Here is a 24,307-nt window from a genome sequence, read left to right as displayed (position 1 = left end):
CCTTCCTCCACCACACTCCACCTGACCGAGTGGCAGCAGCTTTGCCCACTGGACTGCATGCTGTATTCTCAGCTCAGGCATTCTCCTACCCGGTGCAGTGAGGCTGCGCTGTTAGCTTGAACCATGGGGGAGACTGGTCCAGGGATGGCAAAGGGCTGTGAGGGCCTCCACCAGTGACTGCTCCACGACTAGCTTTAGCAAGGAGATTGTACAATGTGCCCAGTCATCCAATTGTACTGCAGTCCACTAAAACTCTCATTAATTTGCATTCTGTGCCCAAAGTGTGAAAAGCTCTGGAGCACTCGGTGGCACTTTAATGCCTCTGCGTTGCTTGAATGGGCTGAGAAGCTAGAGGCCTGACTCCAATCATATCAATGTGGCTGCGCCTGAACTGTCTCAGCTGCAGAGGAGTGGTTACTTTCTATAAGGTGTCCTTAATGTGTGGCCACTTACCTTGCCCTTACCCCTTCCACATCCTGCACGTGCTTGTGTGCTACCTTCAACTGCAGGTTAGCCTTTCCCCGGCCCACCGCCCCTCAAAGTCACCTCAACCACAGGCCAGCCTTTGCCCCCACCCCCAAAGTCACCTCAACATAAGAACATAAAACCTAAGAGCAGGAGTAGGCAATTCAACCCCTCGAGCCTGCCCTGCCATTCAATATGATCATGGCTGATCTCATTTCGGCCTCAACTCCAATTTCGCACCCTCTCCCCATAACCTTTCAACCTGTTACTAATTAAAAGTCTGTCTATCTCCTCCTTAAATTTATTCAACGTCCCAGCATCCACTGCACTGAGGCAGTGAATTCCACAGATTCACGACCCTTTAAGAAAAGTAATTCCTCCTCATCGCTGATTTAAATCTACCACCCCTTAGCCTAAATCTCATTCTAGAATGCCCCACAAAGGGAAACATCTGCTCCCACGTCTACTTTGTCTATCCCCTTTAGCATCTTATATACTTCAATTAGATCTCCTCTCAACCTTCTAAACTCCAGTGATTATAGACCTAAACTGCTGAATCTCTCCTCATAAGACAAGCCCCGCATCTCTAGAATCAATCTAGTGAACCTTGAAGTCAATCTAGTCAACCTTGAAGTCCAACAGGTGTCCCTCGCGAGTGCTCTGCAAGTTTACTATGCACTCACCTCCAAGTTCCCCTCAAAGTGCAGCCTGCCAAATGCACATCTTTTATATCTGGTGAGAGACACACTGGCGTGGGGCAAACGATCCAGTGGGGTGTGGGGCGGGAGGTGGAATGAGTCCAGTGGGCTGGCCTTACAGTGTTATGCTGATGTATTACAATGAGGCGCCCGACGTTCGACGGCGGGAAACACGGCTGAGCAGACGATCTCAAACTGGATTCACAACATCGTGAAACTGATTTTTGGCCTTCTCGCCATATTATCCGCTCTCACAACTGAAGGCCAGTGGGCATAGACAAATCTGCCCTATATTTGAATTCATGGTTTAACATTAAAAAAAAATGTAACAAAATAGTCCCAAGTTGTGCACATGCCCACAGCATAATGAATTCTAAAGGATTGGATATAATTCCATGACTAATGCATGATTCGTGCATCTTCATGCTTTTGCAATTATGGATGACAATGTCAGTCTACACCTCTGATACAAACAGTCTTTTATAAAGTAAATCTTAAAAATATTTTATAAAAATGGCAATGGCTACTGGCAAGACATGAATGTGGTTTCTTCAGAAACCTTAGGTTATATTTGTCATAAGTGTATAAACCAAATCAGATCACCATTGCACAGGTTCACAACTTACTCCAAAGTGTCATTAAATAGGCTATAGGGAGCATGATGGTCAATCTCAAGGGTGCTCCAGATATCAATTCACTTGTCCTCTTGGTTTAAAGATCAGAGATCTTTGATTAATTTGTAAATTAATTAATTCACAGGCAGAAATTTTAGATCTTTATTTTAAAAAGATCTAACATAATAATTTGTCCACAAGTCATGCAGAGAAACACAAATGAAAATGAAAATGCTGAAATGGATCACCATTTAGTTAATACATAAGAGATAACGGAAATATACAGTCAAATGTTCTGTTCCTTCGAAAGCTGTATAAATTTAGAATTGGTGTCATTTTATTGAAATCATTGAATATTTAACTTTAAAAAGGATTTAAAATGGGATTGTATCAATGGAGATAATAGTACCTTCTTGCAGCTTATCAGTAATTAGTATGATTAGTATGATAATATTTACTCATACTCATATTCTCTTTCTGCATCTAGTGACACACAACACAGACGCTTACACCTGTTTTCATAACTTATTCCTCCTAGAACAGGTTCTTGCCTGAAGACAGAGGCTACAGCTTGAGGGGCGCCACTCCGCATCAAGGATGGCTGACCAGGGATCTCTCCTGCTCTTACTACATAGACAGGCAGTGGTTTGGTGGTATTGTCACTGAAATGGTGATCCAGGGACCCAGGGTAATGCTCTGAGGACCCCAGGTTTGAATAGCAGCATTTTGAATTTGAATCCAATAAAAATATGGACTTAAAATTCTAATAATGACCATTAAAAAAAACCCATTGTCAATTGTTGGAAAAACCCATCTGTAAACATGCCTTCCTTCCCTGGACTGGCCTACATTTGACTCCAGAACCACAGCAATGCCCTCTGAAATGGCCTAGCAAGCCACTCAGGTCAAGGGCAATTAGAGGTGGATAATAAATGCTGGCCTAGCCAGCGACGAACACATCCCATATGAAAAAATTGGAAGGAAGGATTTGCAGGTTGATAAACAACCTGAACGCATCTTCTGTGACTATCAAATCCTGGAGTGGGATTTGAAACTTGGACCATCTGGCTCAGAGGCAGGTATGCTACCCGCTGTGCCATAAGATCTCCCTTAATATGATAATGTTTGCTATTTATCATTTTGGCTGGCAACCTATAGTACATTTGTGTGGAAAGGCATTTTTTTTTTGTCAGCCCTGATCAGATAATTGCTCAATGCTCAAACATTAGACTGTAATCATTTACATTGCACCCAAGGGTCAGTTAGCACCAATATTTACTCCCTTATAGAAACAGGAATGAGCAATCGTCAGTTTTCTAGCTAGTATTGATTATTAGCATTAGACTATACTAGTTTGAATATTCATGGTGAGTGTGAGTGAGTGAGCGAGAATTTTCTATCTGGCAATGCTCACTGTATACAACTTAACAAGAAATCCTTCAGGGAAATATGCCAAAACAATTCAAACCAGAAGAAAGATTTATCACTGAATTTAGCTCAAAGGCAAAAGTTATTCAGTCTCTCTACCACATGCATGGTAGGGCACAGATTTATACAACAATTCACTCTGCTTCATTGTTCATGGATTCAAGCATTTTTTTAAACAATGAGTAACTGTTCATTGTGGATGCGAAACCTTGTTAAGGGTATTGGCCTTTAGAGAGATTCTCCATATTGAAACAGTTTATTTCATGACTTGGTTACAAGATTTCACATGGACTATTACTCAAATACACCAAATAACTTGACAGAATTACAAAGTAAACCAAGTGCATTCCAGCTCACTTCCTCTGCAAGGAAGAAAAACATTGCTTGGTAATGTTGTTGTCAGTCAGGTTGATCATTCTTACGCTTATGTTTTTGGAAAAAATACTACACAATAAAAGATGACAGAGATTGATCAATGGTGTATATTTACTACAAATAGCCACTACTATGGCAACTTGCTAAAAACATATGTATATCTTTTCATTATTTACAGGATGTGGGCGTTGCTGGCTAGGCCAGCATTTATTGCCCATCCATAATTGCCCTTGATAAAGTGGTGGTGAGCTGCCTTCTTGAACCGCTGCAGTCCCTGTGGTGTAGGTACACCCAGTGCTGCCAGGGAGGGAGTTCCAGGATTTTGACTCAGTGAAGGAACGGCGATATAGTTCCAAGTCAGGATGGCAAGTGGCTCGGAGGGGAACTTCCAGCTGGTGGTGTTCCCATCTATCTGTTGCCCTTGTCCTTCCAGATGGTAGTGGTCGTGGGTTTGGAAGGTGCTGCCTAGGGAGCCTTGGTGAGTTTCTGCAGTGCATCTTGTAGATGGTACACACTGCTGCCATTGTTCGTTGGTGGAGTGAATGTTTGTGGAAGGGATGCTAATCAAGCGGGCTGCTTTGTCTTGGCTTGTGTCAAGCTTCTTCAATGTAGCTTGAGCTGCACTCATTCAGGCAAGTGGAGTGTATTCCGTCACATTCCTGACTTGTGCCTTGTAGATGGTGAACAGGCTCTGTGGAGTCAGGAGGTGAGTCACAAGCTGCAGGATTCCTAGCCTCTGAACTGCTCTTGTAGCCACAGTATTTATATGGTTAGTCCAGTTCAGTTTCTGGTCAATGGTAACCCCCAGGATGCAAATACTGGGGGATTCGGCAATGGTAATGCCATCGAATGTCAAGGGGTAGCTTTGCTCTTGATGGAGATGGTTATTGTCTGGCACTTGTGTGGCATGAATGTTACTTGCCACTTGTCACCCAAGCCTGGATATTGTCCAGGTTTTCTGCATTTGGAAATGGAATGCTTCAGTATCTGAGGAGTCAAGAATGGTGCTGAACATTTGCAATCATCAGCGAACATCCCCACTTCTGACCTTATGATGCAAAGATGGTCATTGATGAAGCAGTTGAAGATGGTTGGCCTAGGACACTACCCTGAGGAACTCCTGGAGTTGAGATGATTGACCTCCTACAACCACAACCATCTTCCTTTGTGCTAGGTATGACTCCAACCATCGGAGAGCTTTCCCCTGATACCCATTGACTCCAGTTTTGCTGGGGCTTCTTGATGTCCCACTCGGTCAAATGCTACCTTGATGTCTAGGGCAGTCACTCTCATCTCACCTCGGGAGTTCAACTCTTTTGTCCATGCTTGAACCATGGGCAAAAGTAATACGAGCAGTTATTGTATAATTGCAATATAAATATACTTTAACCTGAGCAAAAATAGAACTTTGTTTTAGCTTTGCCACTGGCACAGACAAAAAATTTGGATGCATTTCCACATCATTCAGTTCAAAGGTTATTTACCTTCTCCAGAAGTATGACCGTTCATCATTTGGGCAGGTTGATGATTAACAACAGAGGTTATTCGTGATGAATCCTCATCGACAAAGTCATTCTCTTCCTCAGAGTCCACCAGGGTAAAAACGGTAGAACCCGTTTGCCTATAAATCAAGAAATGTTGCGATCAAAACAAGTTATTGGCAAGAGAAAGCTGTTCTAGAGTTAAGCAAATAAGTGTGACAATCTTGTATACAACAATATTGATTGAAAATTATGAGCTGCAATCTTCTCTTTCCAGGATTTAGTTTCGGGGAAACACTATATTAGTACCATTAAGTTATAAGCTTTATCACCACCGCTCGATGTTTTTTTCAACCCCACCATTTCCCAACACCATCTATTCAACTAACACAATGGTTTAAATCTCTCCACAATCACAAATATTTTTAGTGCTCAAAGAGCCAGGCAATAATGGGCTGAATTTTCCCATCATCATGATGGTGGGATTGGAGGCAGAAGTGGCAAGGAAGATAGCAAGGAGCCATGAACAGACAGTGCTCCAATGCATTTCAACCATCAACGAACTTTCTCAGTTCTTAGGCAGGCTTAGAGTAGGATTTGCTGCTCAATCCACGGAAGTGGACAGACAATTAAGATGCTTAATTAGGGATGACTTTGCAAGCTCACCAACTCAAATGGCCTTTTGTGCCCATGGAAGGCGAGGGTGGCCATCGGAGCTGGAAGATACATGCTCCACAAAGCAGGCTGTGGGCAGGAAGGGCCGCACTAGCAGCCAAAACAATTCATCCTCCACTCTGAAGGACCTAATTTATATCCTTGCTTCCAAGGATACCTCCATGTTGAGGCACCTCCATGGTCCTCAAACTGTCTCAGTAGCACCTTTGTCTCCTGGTGAGGCTGCCAAGGCTTCAGAGTTGCCAGCCCTCTGATTGCTGCCGGCAACATTGGGAGCTCACCCACCATTCTTAATAAGAATGGCAGCAGAGAGGTGGCCAATTTGGAGGGTGGCTCCAGGAAGACTGGGCCACCAGTCTCATTGCCAGCAAGCATGGGCTTGGGACCCCTATTTGGTACCAGTGTTAGGGTCCTGAAGCCGATATTAAAATCCAGCAAAACATGCCTTGAGCCTACTATTTGTACTTATTTCACTTATTTTGACCCAGTTCATGCTTTAAAAATTATGTTTTTCTTGAGGAAAGCACAAAACTTTCTTGAGCCCAAGATTATATCTGTTTATGCTTCAGTAATGAGAACTTGAAGAAACACCTCAAGTTTGCTCTTAGGTCAATTGCTGTAGTAATAGGAAACAAAGATTTATGATTAATGCCATTGATGTTCAAGTTTCACAGAAGTAGTAGGTACCTCAAAACACCAATAAAAATAATGGAATGTCATATTATTGAGGGCAATATTGAATTATTCAGCCACTATAAGCAAATAACCCAATTATAGGCCATATATTAGTTTTCAATTTTATGAAAGCAGACAGAATTGAAGTTTAAAATTTAGAATCCAGGAGAGCAACATTCAGCCCACCATACTTCTGTGGGTGCTTTGCTAGAAGAATCCAAAACTAATTCCACTGACCGGCTCTTTCCTTACGAGCCCTGTTATTTTCATCTGATTCAAAAGTTTGTTTATTCCTCCCTTGATTGATGCAGTGGTTTTTGCTTCAAAACTACCTTCTATGGCAAAGCATACCAAGCTCCAACAATCCTTTGTATGAAGATATTTCACTAATCTTTCCCTTGACTTTTTTGGTTGGATCGTTTCCCTTTAAAATTTGCAGGAGTTTTTGCCTCAACTAGAACAGTTGTGGGAGCCCAACCACAGTTTCTCATTCCTGTTCATCCTTGAGAATCCATGCTGTGGCTTTAACAGACTTTCTGTAATGGAGCACCAAAAACTACACACTACTCTAAACATGACTTAACCATGGAAAAACTCAGCAGGTCTGGCAGCATCGGCGGAGAAGAAAAGAGTTGACGTTTCGAGTCCTCATGACCCTTTGACAGTTCTGTCGAAGGGTCATGAGGACTCGAAACGTCAACTCTTTTCTTCTCCGCTGATGCTGCCGGACCTGCTGAGTTTTTCCAGGTAATTCTGTTTTTGTTTTGGATTTCCAGCATCCGCAGTTTTTTTGTTTTTATGACTTAACCATAGCCTTGTACAAATTTATTCCCTTGTTACCCTTATACATTATGCCCCGAATTAAATAACTAAAACAGTGCTTGTGACCTGTTTATTTGGCTACACTTGCAAAAAATTATGTAATTTCTCCTTTGCGTTTCTTTGCTCCTCCACTTCCTTCCATCGATTGCATACTTCCATTCCCAGCTTCTCCTTCCAAATTTATCACTTCTGAATTAAATTGCATTTACTGCCTGATTGCTCATTTCACTAACCATTCTTCCTCAAGTATTTTAATGTTTACCATACTGTTCATCAAATACCCACATTAGTCAGTAAATTTGAAAATGAAGCTTCCTATGCCCAAGTCCAAATCATATACACCACTCTTGCAGAAGCTCTATTTTTACGCTAATTTCTTTGAGTTGTCCAGTAATTTGAATTAAGCAAAATAAGCAATTGAGAATTTAATGCTCCCACAACCTTGATATGAGATAGAGCTACTACTGAGTTGATGCCAGGGTCCTGATATATTCACATGATGGAGTTGGGATTTTTTCATTTGATGGCATTTTCATTTAGCGATTTTCATATTCTCATTCAGCATTTCTTCTCTAAAATACCAACCTCATTTCAAACCACTATGGCTTTAGAAATCAGCATGGCTGCAACACTACTTTGAATGCAGATCAAATCAAAAAACTTAAAAAAAATTCACTTCCCCTGCCCCCTCCCACCTTCCCCAACCTCGGGGTTGCAAGTAGTTTCAATTATATTAAGTAATTTAACCTATAGGAAAGATTTCAATCCTGGTCAGTTTTACTTACCAAAAATGTCTTCCTGAAAAAAAAGTAAAAATCATAAGTTTAGCAGTGATGGTGTCCAAAGCAAAATATCAATACTTCACAGTGCAGTTCAAAATTATGGGAGAGAAATCTATCAGCTTATTAATGGTTAAATGAACAAGATCTTCAGAGAAAACTAATTGCTTGTAGATTTGATTTCCATTTCTCATCAAATAAAAAGAAGAAATGCAATAACCTGGTTAGATGGACTGTGCCCATCCCTGTGACTTAAGTACTTGTCTTCACAGTGGGGCCAAGAACTGACAAAATTTGGGATTTGTGCAAACATTACAGGAACTGTTTTCCATACTGGGACAAGCCCCAGTAAAATTGTATTAGCTGTCAGATTACTTATTGGAAGGCTAACAACACAATGATTAACAAAATAGGTTATCAAGCTAAAATGAATACTTGTAAATGAACAGGTATTTTGATGGTCCAGAAAAGAGAAAGGCTGTTCCTATTCCTGATTGGCCGCTTATAGGGACTATCGCTAAAGCTGGCTGTCACAGTTAACAAATTTCTGTTGTCCTTGGACGATTCACAAGAGTGCCTCACTACTGCTAAACACATCAGTTTGGAAGGTGGAAAAATTGAGAAGTTAATCTATTCCAACAGACCTTGTGTCCTGATAAAACATGAACAGCAGTCGCAAAGCACAATGTGATCTAAAACTCTTAACAAAACTTCATTGGCGTATACGGTTCTTGCAGATTGATTGATGGGGCTTGGGATGTGGGGGTGTGAAACAGTGGTCAAACCTAAAGAAATTCTTGCTGCAATTATATTTCACTACTTTGTAGTATTCACAATTACAATCAACATAATAATTGAATGTAATATTCCCAGTTTCTTTTAGCATTTTGATATCAATGTGTTAAAAAAAATCTAAAACTAATATTTTTGATACCAAAACAATGTTTCAACATTATATTACTATATGGTTGTAAAGTGTTTATACTTCAAATTGCTCCCATTATCAGTATTTCACTACACATCAAAGGGCACTAATGGCAGAAAGTACTGTGATCAGGCAAGACTATTAGCTGCAGTAAATGGGAAGTTTGTCTCCCATACCCCAAGACTGTGCAAGCACCAATACCATTAGAGAACCAAAGAAACAAGCTTCTTATATCATTGCCCCTCTTTCTTAAACATGCAAGTGTAGACCCTATTATTAAAACAGAGGCGAGTTGCTGATTTACAGTTTGAGCCTGATAACAGCCATATGATATGAAATGGGAGACAGGTATATGTAAGGCTTTAAAGTACAATTGTCAGAGAAAAACTAATGTCCTGAAATATATTTAAAACTAAAACTTTAACATAAAGAACATAAATAGTCACCAATGTCATCCTTTGCATTATACCGCAAAGCACAAAAGACTAACACCTTACTGAAATGTATAAAAAGCCAGGAAGAGAAGTGCTACACTTAATGAGGTAATGTAAAAGCACCTGTAAATGATACAAGCTCAGAATGGTCTCCCTAAACATGATAAACTTAGAAGGATAACATTAATAAATTGTCATGCTGAATATTCCAGTTCAACTGGTTCTGGTAAGAAAATTTCACACACAGTTACATTTTACTGAAATTCCACTGTAATAATTATTCCAATGCAGTACTGAAGAATTGCTGTTGAACTTAATGGCTGTGCTCAATACTTACTGGTAATTAACTTGTCCCAGTTCCTATGCAGAACAACCCCAAGAATTGCTGCAGCACTTAGAAGTAAAAAGACAGTAATTCCTCCAACTAGTCCAGAAAGGATTTTAGCTGTTTGTGTAGAGGAAGAACACACAAAAGAAATCAGTGACAGGTTGGCAGTGGCTACAAAATGACTTTTATTTTAAAAAGTGCAAGTTTTTATAAAATAATTCTATTCTATGAGCAATGTAACTTATAGCACGAACCTAAATTGTTGATCTGAAAATAAAAAGTTCCAGTAATTAACTCACTGTTAAATGAGACCCAGATTTCTACTTCTTTAATCCCCAGAGGATTTTCACTCTTGCAAATGTATCTTCCTTCATCCTGCTCTTTTGAGGACATCAATATTGTTAAGCTTGAAACAACACCTTCTTGTGAGATTACATATTTGCTGCTGGAGAAAATTTCAGTCTCGTCGTTTCTCCACCACGTTAATATGGGAGGTGGATTTCCTTCCTTACTGTGACAGGTCAAAGATGTATTCTTCCCTATGTATCCAGCTACAAGAGGTTGTGACTCAGGAAGCGGAGCCTCTGAAACGAAACCAGAGTTATGTTCCATTCAACACCCAAAACATATTGCAATCTTTCTTACTAAAATATTAAGCTAGTTACATCTTAATTGACTCATTATCAGGATTTGTGAAACTATTTTTGGGACGGAGGGAAAGTGGGAAAAAAAGTGTAATCTCAAGTTTAATATTTTTGTCTCTCCAATTGTGAAAATCAACTCCTAAAAATATGAAATGAAGACATGAAAGAGTGCATGTTATTCTTTAAAAAAACAACTAGCATTTGCTGAAACTCAACTACTGTAAATTTTAAGACAAACATTTTAAAACATTTGCTTTATAATGGTTAAGTGTCATTTGCTTGCTATAGATGAATATATAATCAGGGATAAACAGGGCAGTGTAAGTGAATGTGGACTGTAAGAGGAGTCTATGTTAATAAACTGCATCTAGTAATTGATTATGTTCAACTTCAGGAATGTAGACACAGCAAATAAGATAATATTGATTAACATTAAGTTTTTATATAAAAAGAGTCAGCAAGAGTTCTAATTTTGGCCTCACATGATTTTGCTAGAATTAATGTGATATGATAAACTTCAGCTGTCCTCAATATCATAGAAGACTTAAGTAAAGTGAATTTTAAAGATTTTTTTGGTTAACAGCCATAATGCAAACAGAGCTAAATGGGAGAAACTTTCAGTTACTTTTAAATATTTGACTTCAGCTAAATAAACAAAGAAAATGAATTTTATAAATATGATTTGCCTCTGTTTTGCCACTGTTTCAGAGCACATATGTAAAATATTCAGTTTCCACCTCAATTAGGCCATCTGCTTTAAAGACAGAAGGTTGCTTCATATAAAATTAGGTAAGAGACAGTAGCTTGATATCTGGGCACTTCATTGATGCTTTAAATTATTCTTAATGACTGATTGGCTTTTACATTCAGTTTACTGTGACACAGCATATTACACATCCAGAAAAATACTGGTCACATTGTGTATTAGAAATGGTGAATAACTTCTCTCAGTAATTAAATAAAAACTTCCATTCATTCATAATAGCTTCAACACCAAAGCAAAAACATGTATCTGGGCAGTGGCCTGGAGGTCCTCAGTTTTGTACTTTACTCTTCCCATTCCATGTGAAGGGTGCTGTTGAGATATATCAGCTACATAATGTTTTATCAGGGATTTGGTCAAACACTACTAAAATAATTTACTTTTACCATTACAAAATATATTAACTTGTTTTTCAAAAAACAATTAACCAAAGCATTGTACTACTAACTTCTCATTACATTTTTCTGCTTCTAATGGCACATTGAACAAAATTTTACTTAGTGTCAAAGAGCACGATTGTTCCATCCGTTGTTCATATGCAATGTGATAAGCCACACATTTAAACATTTGACCATCATGTATTTCTGATCCTTTAACTTGTAGTATCATGGTATCATTTGACCCTGGTAGTCCATATGGGTGATCATCAGGTCCAAGGTCCTGATTCTCACTTGACCAAGCAAATGTGGGATAGGGATATCCTTTAGTCCAAGAACAAAACAGCTGCACATAGTTATTAGAAAATTCTGCATGGCAGACTGGAGGCCCCTGTGGTGGATCTGAAAAATGAACATTAAAATGTCAAAGCATACAAACAACAGGTCATATTCATAATACTTTGCGTATATGTAGTTTGCTGAATGAAAAGGCTATAGGCTTTCAAGAACAGTATTGCACCTTCCCCTAGAACCTTTTAGTCCTGTGGACTAAATGATTTCATCCTGAGTTGCTTTTGATTTTCCTTCTGGGTTCTTTCCAATAGAGAAATTTCACATTTCGATGCATTTGCCTCTATTTTGGAACCTTTTCTTTTCAATATTCTCTAATTACCTGAACTGATGTTTGTATAGCATTCAGCACTATAAAAACAACCAGGTTGTTAAACCCTTTAGCTGCCTCTTTATGAAAGTAGTTGACATAGTTAAATTTTGCAGCTATGTCTGCAGCTTGTCCCTCTTTTAGGTTCATAAAAATTCTGAATTCAATTGGTAGTATTTTTAATCACTATTTACACAGCCTTTTATCAAAACTTAAAATTGCTTCTTTCCATTTGTTAGTTAACAGCATACGATGCATCGGTGTTCAAGATATCAATTAAGTCAACATGGCTACTATGGGATTTTGTTTAAAAAGGAACCTTGTATTTCTTCAGGTCTCCCATTATTCAAGGCTATAACTTGCATTCATATAGCACCATGAATGTAGTAAAGTGTCCTAAGGTGTTTCACAGGAGAATTATCAAATAAAACTTGACACAGAGCCACATAAGATGATCAAAGCTTCGCCCTAGACATAGGTTTTAAGGAGTGTCTTAAAAGAGATGAAAGGCAGATGTTAGGGAGGGAATTCCACCTTTGATCCATATCCCTTGATCAATCCACCCTCTAATTTCTTTTGAGTGCATGGGCTATTTGTTTTTCTTGCATGGGAACTTCTAGGGGCCGACGTTTATGTGGGGCCTGTCAGGTTGCTGTGCAGCCTGGGAACAGCCTGAACGGAACATTGTCCTCGATACCATTGCTCAACAAAAATCCATGAACTTCAGTTTTGAAAATTTCACTTGACAACACCCAAAGCATTTTGGGAGGGAGTGTTTCAGATTGGCACTGCCCTGTGTGTGAAAAGGTGCTTCCTTATTTCACTCCTAAATGATCAAGTTTTAATTCTAGAATTCTGCTTATCACAGGAAACAGTTTCACTCTTTTTATCTTATTGAATTCCTTTATCATACTATATACCTCAATTAAATCACTCATCAACATACTAAACTCAGAGGAATATAAACTAAATTTATGCAAATGTACTCCATAATTTAACGTTGGTATCATTTTTAAAGGATCTGACTGCTTATTTTGTACCAATCGCAGCCATTATATGGATAGTTTTTTTTTAATGTTTTGATTAGGGCTCCTCCCTCCCAGTATTTAGTCTCTTATTCAGCCACCTGCCTGAAGCCTCTGCAACCTCACAGCTTGCTTCAAGGTGATTCAAGTTCAAAAGTATTTGAGTAAGAGAAGGATGCTAGGGACCTCCCAGACATAATTCTCCACTGACTTCAGATTCCCACATACCTGCAGTGACTCTCAACAAAGGGTATCACTCAGGTGATTTAAACAAAGGATTTATGTAATTCCTTAATACAGGAACTGATCTAAAGTGGCATTATTTAGAATTCAGCTCTCATGCAAAGTCAAAAATTTAATAAAATTGATTGTTTTCTTTTTTAGATCTTTTCTTACATTAATGAAGTGCTTACTGATAAGGAATGTGACAGCTTGAAATGGCAAAAGCAATCAATTAATATAACAATACTTGCATTTAACTAGTTCTAATTTCCAGAACTTTCCGAAAAATCATACTCTATTTATCACTAGTAAAAGTTATCTTACAATAGACAAAAGTTATCTTATATTACAAAGTAAGGGCAAAAGTAACTTACAATAGACGAGAACTTCCTTGGTATCACTGAAGTTTTTTAAGCAGGTATAATTCCCCTGGTTGTCATAATCTATATTGAAAAGTGTAAATTCTGTATGGTTCCCCTCAACAAATGTAAAAACTTCCCGATTTGAATCTGGACGAACAAAGATCCACGATATGTTCAGCTTTTGTTGTGATGTGCTTGAGCAGCTGAAGGAAACATTTTTGTGTTTGATTATGTACATTGTATTATTTGGCAATTCTTCTCCAGGACTAATGGCAATAGTAAATTTCTCACCATCATCTGCAAGTGCAAAAAGCACATTTTAGCCAGAAAGGAAAGCAACACAACAATGGTAATAGCAGTAAATGCTAACTGTGAATGTAGATAAATACACATTTTCATTCTTTGACAGACAGGGTCTTGTCACTCCCCTCACTAAAGTGGGGTAAACAAACTTGGTTGGTGTTGTGAACTTTCTATGATTAAAGGCATAAAAGATGTGGTTAAGAAAATCATTAGCTGCAGAAATGTTGTGGTGAATGGAGGGCCGAAGACTTGATAGTTGGATTTTGAAAGTGTGGTTGTAAGTGAATTAAGGGATAGCTTTTTCCAGGGTTGGATGCAGACGGAGGATATGGATGGTGAATGATACAAGGAAGTGATTAGAGACGGCTTTATCTATAATTGAAATGAGAGGACTAATGAGATCACATGGAGATGGCAAGGTCAAAGGGATGGCCGGTTAGTTTGTTTAAAAAACTTACAACATTCAACACTCCCCCTACCCCCCCAGTAGTTTATTTTGATGCTTTGCTTTAAAGCAAGAAGAATGGAGTGATTCCTTACCAAGATTACCAATCACATCATTGGATCATTTGATCAAATCAGCTGTGTTACGACAATAGGAACGTCACCTTTACAACAGAATCTGTCAGGACTCAGTAAGGTAAACTGCTATGTTAAATTAGTTTTCGGAACAAACCTGATGGATATCAAGGGTAGAGTCTTACCTATGTCAGGCACGCTGGGTGGGAGCGGGCAGCCGATTGCCGCCTGCGATTGGCTGCACACCGCCATTTTATGTGGGTGGCCAATTAAGGCCCACCCAGCGTAATGCGCGTCTGGTAGCGTGCTGCCAGTGCGCCCGGATGTGCGCGAAAGAGCACAGCTAGCATGGAGCTGCCTCAGGGAGATTAATCAGATAATAATTTTTTACATAATAAAGTAAAAAATTATTTAAACATGTCCCCTCATGTGACAGTGTCACATGAGCTGGGACATGTTTGTGGAATTTACAAAAATTTATTAATTTTATAAAACCTTCAGGAAGCCTCATCCCGCCTGTGGATGCTTGGGCCGAAGGACGCTTGGACTCTTTGCCTGCCCGCCAACCTTAGGGTTGGATGGACAGCATTGTTAATGAGGTAAATTGCTTTCTTAATGACCTTAATAGGCCATTGACAGTTCGGCGGGCATGTAGCCGCCTCTGGCGTGTGTCCGCCGAACACAATATCGAAACGATGAGCGATGACATCAGGGCGCACGCCTGACACCATCTTGCATCATTTTACACATCAGTGTGTCTGGCCCACCCCCAAACACCGACGGCAATATTCTGCCCCAAGTGATTAAGGGCAAAATTGCAGTCCTATGCTTATGTTTATATACTCAGAATGTTGAAATTTGGGAAAAGTCTATGCATAGTGCAAACCACATATGGTCTATAAGAAGTTAGAGAGATTGGGATTAAAATTCAGATCTCATTTCTGTTCATAAACAACTTCAGTGTTTAAATGGGGTTGTGTTAAATCTCAGATTTACCGGTCTTGCTTAATATTTGTTGTTGATGACATCAGCGCCTACTTTCTTGTATACCAGATTTTACATTTTCTTAAAAAAAATCAGTGAACTGAGCAGCAACATAGTTAACAATTCTTAGCTTGTCCAAGGATATGTACACTTGTTGTGCACATCATGGGTTTTCAACCAAGGTCCACATTCCCCCAAGAGTCCACGAGACGATTTCAAGAGGTTTTAAAAAAAATTATGTATAGAACAAGAGAGATTGACCTGATGATAGGCCAATCAGAATTTGAGTCTGGACTTGTGGTGGCTGACATGCCTTGTCAATTAATTCAAAGAGAGTGATTCAGAGGCAGGGTGTGTGTCCACACAAGCTTTGCTTGAAGAGTGGAGGGAGGAGAGAGAGAGAGAAGGGAGAGAAAAAAAATAAGTCAGTTCACACGTGCAAAGGTGTTGCCATTTGGACGCAGCATACAAAGAGGGACCCTAGAAGGGGAAGAGGATGGAGTAGAGTAAGAAGATAAGATGTTGAGTCTTTGATTGAAGAAATGGCATTGATAATTGATACCAATGTGAGACTAAGAGAGAAAGAGAGAGAGACTGAGACCGAGAGAACGACTTACAGCTTCATCTCTTGCTTTCCCAGTAACATAAGCATGTGCATCAAATCAGTTGGCAAAGTATTCCATGACCAGGATTTTACATTCCCGCTGAACTGAATGGAGATTTATATGGCTGGCCGCATCAGCTGGGAAAACATGCCGCAAAGGGGCCATAAAATCCCAGCCCATATTTTCTTTGAGCTTTAATTTCTCCTTGGTTCCATTCCGAGTGTGGTTTCACTCTACCTCACCCAGCACCCCACCAACAATTGAGTTACTGTCTCCTGAAACAGAATTGTGTCCAGCACCATACTCATACGGCACAGGTATATGCATTTTTAAAAGAATGCTCACTTGGTACAAAGAATTGTCATATTGGAAGGATAATTATGTGAGATGTCTCTGGTCAATTGAAATGTGAAGATAAGGCAGAATCTCAGCTCAAGAAATGGAAAGACTTGAAGATATTGTGGTCAAGTTGTAAACAAAACAAAAATAATAAAACACTTGTTTAACAGAAAACAATACTTGTGTTGCAGGGGTGGGGAGTCCATGGGATCTTTAGGACATAAAAGAGGGAGTCTCAAAAGTCAAAACGTTGAGAACCCCTGGTGTACATAATAAAAAGGAATGGATACTCACTAATATTAAGCCCAAGTTACTTATTTACAAGTATTTTTAATATTGGAAATGTTCAAAATCAAACAAAGACAGAAGGCTGGAAACGTACAGGTCAGTCAGTATCTGTGTAGAGGCCAGTCAACAATTTAGCCTGGTCCCTCTTCAGAGCTGAAGAAGAGAAGAAGCGAGAAAGCATATTCATAGGATCAGGAAATAGGGGGAAAGTAAAAAAAATGTCAAAACAACGAAAAATCAGTGGGATGATCTCAGCATTTCAGTAAAACAATGGAAATAAGGGTTAAAGCTATTAAAGAAATAAATAAAGAATATGTGAACAGCTAAGATAGTGAAGGCCTATGTGAGGGGGAGGTGAGAGCGAGGGAAGGATGAAAAATAAAGTCTATCAATCAGGGTTGAAATTAAAACAGAAACTGCTGGTAAAATACAGCAAGCCCTTGAGCTTTGAAAAGAAAAACAGTCAAAACAGGTCAACACGGAGGGTACAGGTCCTTCCCATTCTCACCCACCACCCTTCCTATTGCTGCCTTCCACAGATGCTGTTGCCATAAAACAATAAAAAAAATTTCCTTCTCATTAGACAACAGAGCACCTGACGTCACTCCACAGAAACCTTTGCTGGTTAAAAAAAAAAGAGCAAAAAAGCCAACAATTGAATTCAGAGATGTTAATGTTTGGGCGAGAGGTTACAGGACAAATGTGAGCTATTGTTCTATTAGTTTGCATTAGGAATCTGTTGTAATTATGTGAGAGGCCAAAGATAGTGTGGTCACACACAAACATACACACACAAAGAATGGAGATGGTGACAGATACGAGACTGGGGAATCCAGCCACCCTTCCTTTTCCAATGGAAAAGAATTACTGCCTTGCTACTGCCATAGCCAAGGACAACAATTCAGCACAGACCAGAACGTGAATCTGGATATTTCTGGTTTGTTCAGGGCAAACCCATGGGAATGGATTAAAAATCGTTAGAGAGTAGAAGACAACCAATGCTCATTAGAAAGTTATGCCACAAGTGGGAAGGTAGGGAATTGGGCACCTTTATATTCACTACAGGGACCACTACGGTTTCCTATTGAATTGTGACTTTGACCCAAGCAGTGGTTAAATTTGCATTCATCAAAATAGGAGCAGCAATGGAATCAGAAGTACCACCTCAAAGCACAGAACGAGTTGGATAAAATATATATATATATGTGGGTAGAAAAGCTGATGAAATTTAGTGCAGATAAAATGTAAAGTACTACAGAGAGGAAGTTAAAAATAACAAGCATACTTCAGAGACTGTTGAAATAACTAAGGATGAAGTTGAAAAAGACACAAGAGTATGTCTCAATGTTAAATATGGCCAACAAATGCAAATCAACAAAACTCATAGACCACGGTGTTCAGAGTATTAATGAGTTTCTGGGACCTGAAATGCTAACTCTGTTTCTCTCTCCAAAGATGTTGCTTGATCTGCTAAACGATTCCAGCATTTTCTGCTTTTAGTTCCGATTTCCAGCATTTTGAGTACGAGCAGAGCAGGTAATAAACTTTTTAGTGTTTTACTCAAGCCCACGCTTTGGCCCACGCTTTGACCCACACTGTGAATACCGCATCTGATTCTGGTCAGCAGGAGACATTCAAGGGCTGGGAGCAGTAAAGAGATCCACTAGGCTGAAAAAAAACAAAAAAACTGCGGAAGCTGGCAATCCAAAACAAATACAGAATTACCTGGAAAAACTCAGCAGGTCTGGCAGCATCGGCAGAGAAGAAAAGAGTTGACGTTTCGAGTCCTCATGACCCTTCCACAGAACTGAGTGAATATAAGGAGAGGGGTGAAATATAAGCTGGTTTAAGGTGGGGGAGGTGGGGGAAGAGAAGTTGTGGGGGGGGGGGTGGGGGGAGTGGTGTGGTTGTAGGGACAAACAAGCAGTGATAGGAGCAGATGGTCAAAAGATGTCACAGACAAAAGAACAAAAGAACACAGGTGTTGAAGGTAGTGATATTATCTAACGAATGTGCTAATTAAGAATGGATGGTAGGGCACTCAAGGTACAGCTCTGGTGGGGGCTTGGCCTAAATGGCCAAGTGGTTATGGTACTGGGTTTGTAACCCCAAGATCAAGAGTTCAAATCTCACAATGGCAAACAATGTAACTTCATCTGAAACAGATGGAAACGTGTTTGTACTCGAAAGAGTTACAGCTCTGGTGGGGGTGGGGTGGAAAGACTAGCGGGGCATAAAAGATTTAGAAATAATGGAAATAGGTGAGAAAAGAGAAATCTATATAAATTATTGGAAAAAACAAAAGGAAGGGGGAAGAAACAGAAAGGGGATGGAGGAGGGAGTTCATGATGTAAAGTTGTTGAATTCAATATTCAGTCTGGAAGGCTGTAAAGTGCCTAGTCGGAAGATGAGGTGCTGTTCCTCCAGTTTGCATTGGGCTTCACTGGAACAATGCAGCAAGCCAAGGACAGACATGTGGGCAAGAGAGCAGGGTGGAGTGTTAAAATGGCAAGCGACAGGGAGGTTTGGGTCATTCTTGTGAACAGACCGTAGGTGTTCTGCAAAGCAGTCACCCAGTTTACGTTTGGTCTCTCCAATGTAGAGGAGACTGCATTGGGAGCAACGAATGCAATAGACTAAGTTGGAGGAAATGCAAGTGAAATGCTGCTTCACTTGAAAGGAGTGTTTGGGCCCTTGGATGGTGAGGAGAGAGGAAGTGAAGGGGCAGGTGTTGCATCTTTTGCGTGGGCATGGGGAGGTGCCATAGGTGGGGGTTGAAGAGTAGGGGGTGATGGAGGAGTGGATCAGGGGGTCCCAGAGGGAACGATCCCTACGGAATGCCGCCGAGGGGGGTGAAGGGAAGATGTGTTTGGTGGTGGCATCATGCTGGAATTGGCAGAAATGGCGGAGGATGATCCTTTGAATGTGGAGGCTGGTGGGTTGATAAGTGAGGACAAGGGGGACCCTATCATGTTTCTGGGAGGGAGGAGAAGGCGTGAGGGCAGACGTGCGGGAGATGGGCCGGACACAGTTGAAGACCCTGTCAACAACCGTGGGTGGAAAACCTCGGTTAAGGAAGAAGGAGGACATGTCAGAGGAACTGTTTTTGAAGGTAGCATCATCAGAACTGATGTGACAGAGGTGAAGGAACTGAGAGAATGGGATGGAGTCCTTACAGGAAGCGGGGTCTGATGAGCTGTAGTCGAGGTAGCTGTGGGAGTTGGTCGGCTTGTAATGGATATTGGTGGACAGTCTATCACCAAAGATTGAGACAGAGAGGTCAAGGAAGGGAAGGGACGTGTCAGAGATGGACCATGTGAAAATGATGGAGGGGTGGAGATCGGAAGCAAAATTAATAAATTTTTCCAGGTCTGGACGAGAGCACAAAGCAGCACCGAAGTAATCATCGATGTACCGGAGAAAGAGTTGTGGAAGGGGGCTGGAGTAGGACTGGAACAAGGAATGTTCCACATACCCCATAAAGAGACAGGCATAGCTGGTGCCCATGCGGGTACCCATAGCCACACCTTTTATTTGGAGCAAGTGAGAGGATTTAAAGGAGAAATTGTTCAGTGTGAGAACAAGTTCATCCAGACATAGCAGAGCAGTGGTGGATGGGGATTGTTCGGGCCTCTGTTCGAGGAAGAAGCTAAGGGCCCTCAGACCATCTTGGTGGGGGATGGAGATGTAGAGGGATTGGACGTCCATGGTGAAGAGGAAGCGGTTGGGGCCAGGGAACTGGAAATTGTTGATGTGACGTAAGGTGTCAGAGGAATCATGGATGTAGGTGGGAAGGGACCGGACAAGGGGAGAGAGAAGGGAGTCTAGATAACGAGAAATGAGTTCTGTGGGGCAGAAGCAGGCTGACACAATCGGTCTACCGGGACAGTTCTGTTTGTGGATTTTGGGTAGGAGGTAGAAGCGGGCTGTGCGAGGTTGGGTGACTATCAGGTTGGAAGCTGTGGGAGGAAGATCTCCAGAGGAGATGAGGTCAGTGACAGTCCTGGAGACAATGGCTTGATCAAAAACAGAATTACCTGGAAAAACTCAGCAGGTCTGGCAGCATCGGCGGAGAAGAAAAGAGTTGACGTTTCGAGTCCTCATGACCCATCGACAGAACTTGAGTTCGAGTCCAAGAAAGAGTTGAAATATAAGCTGGTTTAAGGTGTGTGGGCCCCACACACCTTAAACCAGCTTATATTTCAACTCTTTCTTGGACTCGAACTCAAGTTCTGTCGAAGGGTCATGAGGACTCGAAACGTCAACTCTTTTCTTCTCCGCCGATGCTGTCAGACCTGCCGAGTTTTTCCAGGTAATTCTGTTTTTGTTTTGGATTTCCAGCATCCGCAGTTTTTTTGTTTTTAAACAATGGCTTGATGTTCAGTAGTGGGGTCATGGTCCTGGGAGATGTAGGAGGAAGTGTCTGCGAGTTGACGCTCAGCCTCCGCGAGGTAGAGGTCAGCGCACCAGACAACAGCACCACCCTTGTCAGCGGGTTTGATGACAACGTTGGGGTTGGACCTGAGAGAACACTCCATTCAGTAAGTTCAGAGAGAGACAGATTAGAATGGGTGAGAGGAGCAGAGAAATTGAGACGAGGATGAACCCCAGTCTAAGGGATTTGAGTGGAGATGCTCAAGCTGATCAGTTGGGAAAGGCAATTTTACTGAGAAATCAAAAAAGTCGCACGTTTAAAAAAAAACTGAAAATACTACAAGAATGAAACCGTGGGAACATAACCTAGCGACACAAGTTTAAGCTTAACAAGGCTATTTTTATATCAAATGTCAGGAAGCTCTTCTTCATACCATCAACATACAGAATAAACTTCCAGATGGAATAGTGGTGGTAGAAACTCCAGAACTATTTAGATGGGTGGTATAAGTAACGCCTTGGATGGGTGAATCTACCTTGCGTGATCAGGGAAATCTAAATCACTGCATCTGATCAAACACACCAAGGAGGAAAAAAAAGTCGAACATATTTTGCCTGTAACGTCCACCCACATGGAGGGATGGCAAAGGCGCATCAGGATTAGGATACAATTAGGCCGTCACAGCAGTGTGCACTATTAAACCTTTAACGGAGAAAGGGCGGTGGAACTTCTTAGGGTTTTAAATACAATTAAAAGCGACACGTTACAATGACAAGTTACATTTTATCAATGCGAGATGGTTGTATCTCTAACATTACCAATATCCACCTTAACTCCAAAATAAAAGTCCCAAGCTGCTACCAGTGACGATAAATACAACTGACCCGCTGTCAGTAAAGCATTCTTATCAATGCTGTTTTAACTAAAATAAAACCCAAAGAAGTGAAAATAATGTCTTGGAGCAGGGCAAGTAAAAAATGCAAAACATCCTGCATAAACATGTCGAACCCAGACTCGTTTCACAACAGGAAAAAAAACACACATACAAAAAACTCTTCAAAAACACATCGAGTGTTCGATTAGTTAAATTGTAAAATGAGCTATTAAAAAGCCCTACCTGCATCGACCATTGCACAAAAGGTTAGACCGAGCATAGCAGCGAGCTGCAAACAATTGCTGCAGCCCATTGTGCTGGTTGAACAACTTTCGGCCGAGGACAATAACCTTTAGCACTTCCTGCTGGCGCGTGTGCGCACGCGCGACACACCTCAGCCCAGCGCACCTGTCGGCACAGGTAAACCGAGCTCGAGAGCCGCGATAGAAGACCCTCCCTCTCGGCCTCGGTAAATAAGGTCTGCTGCCATTCCCTGCCTCACTTCCAGAAAAGTTCCACTGTTTCGTGAATGCAGGTTAGTGTTGGGGGCGGGGGGACGATTAGAAACACTTCATAAACGACACCGAAGTGACACAGAAACAACTATGGCTGAAGTCCAAATCCAACCACCATTCACACTTGGCCAATATATTGTAACAGTGATTGCACTTCATTAAGTAATTTACTGGCTGTGAAACGCTTTGAGACATCCTGACGTCATAATATAAATGCAAGTTATTTATTTTGCTATCATAGCAATTATTGCATCGCCAGCTAGAAATTCATGTATGTTATCTGGCTTTCAGAATTTAATTTTTCAAGGAGTACTGTGCATATTTCCTATTATTTATTTAGATAATACCTAAATGATACCACAGGTGCATTGTTCCGTAATCTGGAATTAAAATGGGTCCCTGTGGTTCTGGTGTATAATAGAGAAGCAATTTGTGCCCCTTTGTTACTCTATGAGGCAGAGCTGGGTGCGTTTAGTATACATGAAAAACCTGATGTGTTTTTGTATGTTGTTGCTGAGGGGCAAAATATGAGGGGACCAAGTTTCCTTCAGAAACTTCAGAGGTAACAATGTGGAAATGGGAAGAGAAGCCATTCAAGCAATTCTCTGGTTACAACTGAATAGATAAGAATGGAAACTGGGAAGAGCTGTCTCACCCAGCTGGACAATGGAAGGACAACATTGAGGAGGATGGTGTGGCCAATTATGTCAAAGGCTGCAGACAAGTCAAGAAGAATGAGGTGGGATAGTTTACCACAATCACATAGGATGTACTTTATGACTTTAATCATGGACATTTCAATGCTGTAGTGGAAAATCTGATTGGAAGAGTTCAAATATGGAGTTGTTGGAAAGATGGGCATGGATTTGGGAGGCAACATTCAAGGACTTTGGAAAGGAAAGGGACAAAATCTTTTATCCTGGTCTTCTATAGTTAAGTGGCTGATGATGCACAATCTTCCAAGCAAATTTGCTTTGATTACTGGGAATGATTACAATGTTGCATCAACAATTTAGAACCTTACCTTACCTGCACATAATTTTGATCACCCAGCTGCAAATTTCTAGCACTAAATCTTTATTTTGTACAAGGCACAGAATCACTGTTCATTTTGAGATATTGTGCATACCTAAATGAAATAATGCATTAAGAATAATGCAGCATAATTTCTAATATGGGGGCCATAATGTTTAATTAGCTAATACAGTGAATTAAAACTTGTTCTGAGGAAGTGTGACAACTTGTCTCTTCTGTCAACAGATGGTACCTTTCTTTTGAGTGCTTTGAGCATTTTGTTTTAGTTTCAGGTCTCCAGCAATTGGAGTATTTTCCTTGTGAATAAAGACACAATAGGATGTGAGATAATTGGAGTCAATTTCATTTCTCCTTTGAGCACCTGTTTGCTTTAAAATCATTTACTGCTTTATCATAAGCTTCTCCCAAAGATATTCTGCCAATGTTCCCCTAAGGCACTGCACTAGGTGAGTCATCATCCCTGTGATTTCAATTTCCATCTCAACTCATCTTGTTCTCTCTCCTCTGATTTCACAATCCCCCTTCAGGACTCCCTCTGTATTAACTCTTCTACCTATATTCATATTCTCCCCCTCAACTATGGCTTCCTTGCTCCCATGATCTTGAACACAAGACCATTTCTGATTACTCCCATTAAAAATTGCCTTCATTCCCTCTGTCTTTGCAAACTACTGCAACGTATACAACTGCCCTTTGCAAAGTCCTTGAATGTGCTTG

General features: G+C 40.6%; 1 protein-coding gene across 3 annotated transcripts in view; it reads right to left on the bottom strand.

Annotated features, from left to right (window-relative positions):
- Positions 1–22,417, bottom strand: part of vsig10 (V-set and immunoglobulin domain containing 10) — a 31,162-nt gene extending 8,745 nt beyond the window's left edge. For 2 of the 3 annotated variants that reach the window (XM_041201987.1, XM_041201989.1), the window contains exons 1-7: positions 22,284–22,417; positions 13,766–14,050; positions 11,604–11,885; positions 9,999–10,283; positions 9,709–9,816; positions 8,019–8,031; positions 5,065–5,201 (exon numbers count right to left, since the gene is read on the bottom strand). In XM_041201987.1, coding sequence (XP_041057921.1) covers positions 5,065–5,201; positions 8,019–8,031; positions 9,709–9,816; positions 9,999–10,283; positions 11,604–11,885; positions 13,766–14,050; positions 22,284–22,353 — 1,180 coding nt within the window. In that variant the 5' untranslated portion in view covers positions 22,354–22,417. Of the gene's footprint in view, positions 1–5,064; positions 5,202–8,018; positions 8,032–9,708; positions 9,817–9,998; positions 10,284–11,603; positions 11,886–13,765; positions 14,051–18,214; positions 18,460–22,283 lie in introns of all 3 variants that reach the window. The other variant, XM_041201988.1, reaches the window with a different exon arrangement.
- Between the last annotated feature and the right edge of the window lie 1,890 nt (positions 22,418–24,307).

The sequence above is a fragment of the Carcharodon carcharias genome, chromosome 13 (assembly GCF_017639515.1).
Source record: "Carcharodon carcharias isolate sCarCar2 chromosome 13, sCarCar2.pri, whole genome shotgun sequence".
Taxonomy (NCBI): Eukaryota; Metazoa; Chordata; class Chondrichthyes; order Lamniformes; family Lamnidae; genus Carcharodon; species Carcharodon carcharias.
The sequence above is the reverse complement of the archived record's forward strand: the minus strand, read 5'-3'. Positions and strand labels throughout refer to the sequence as shown.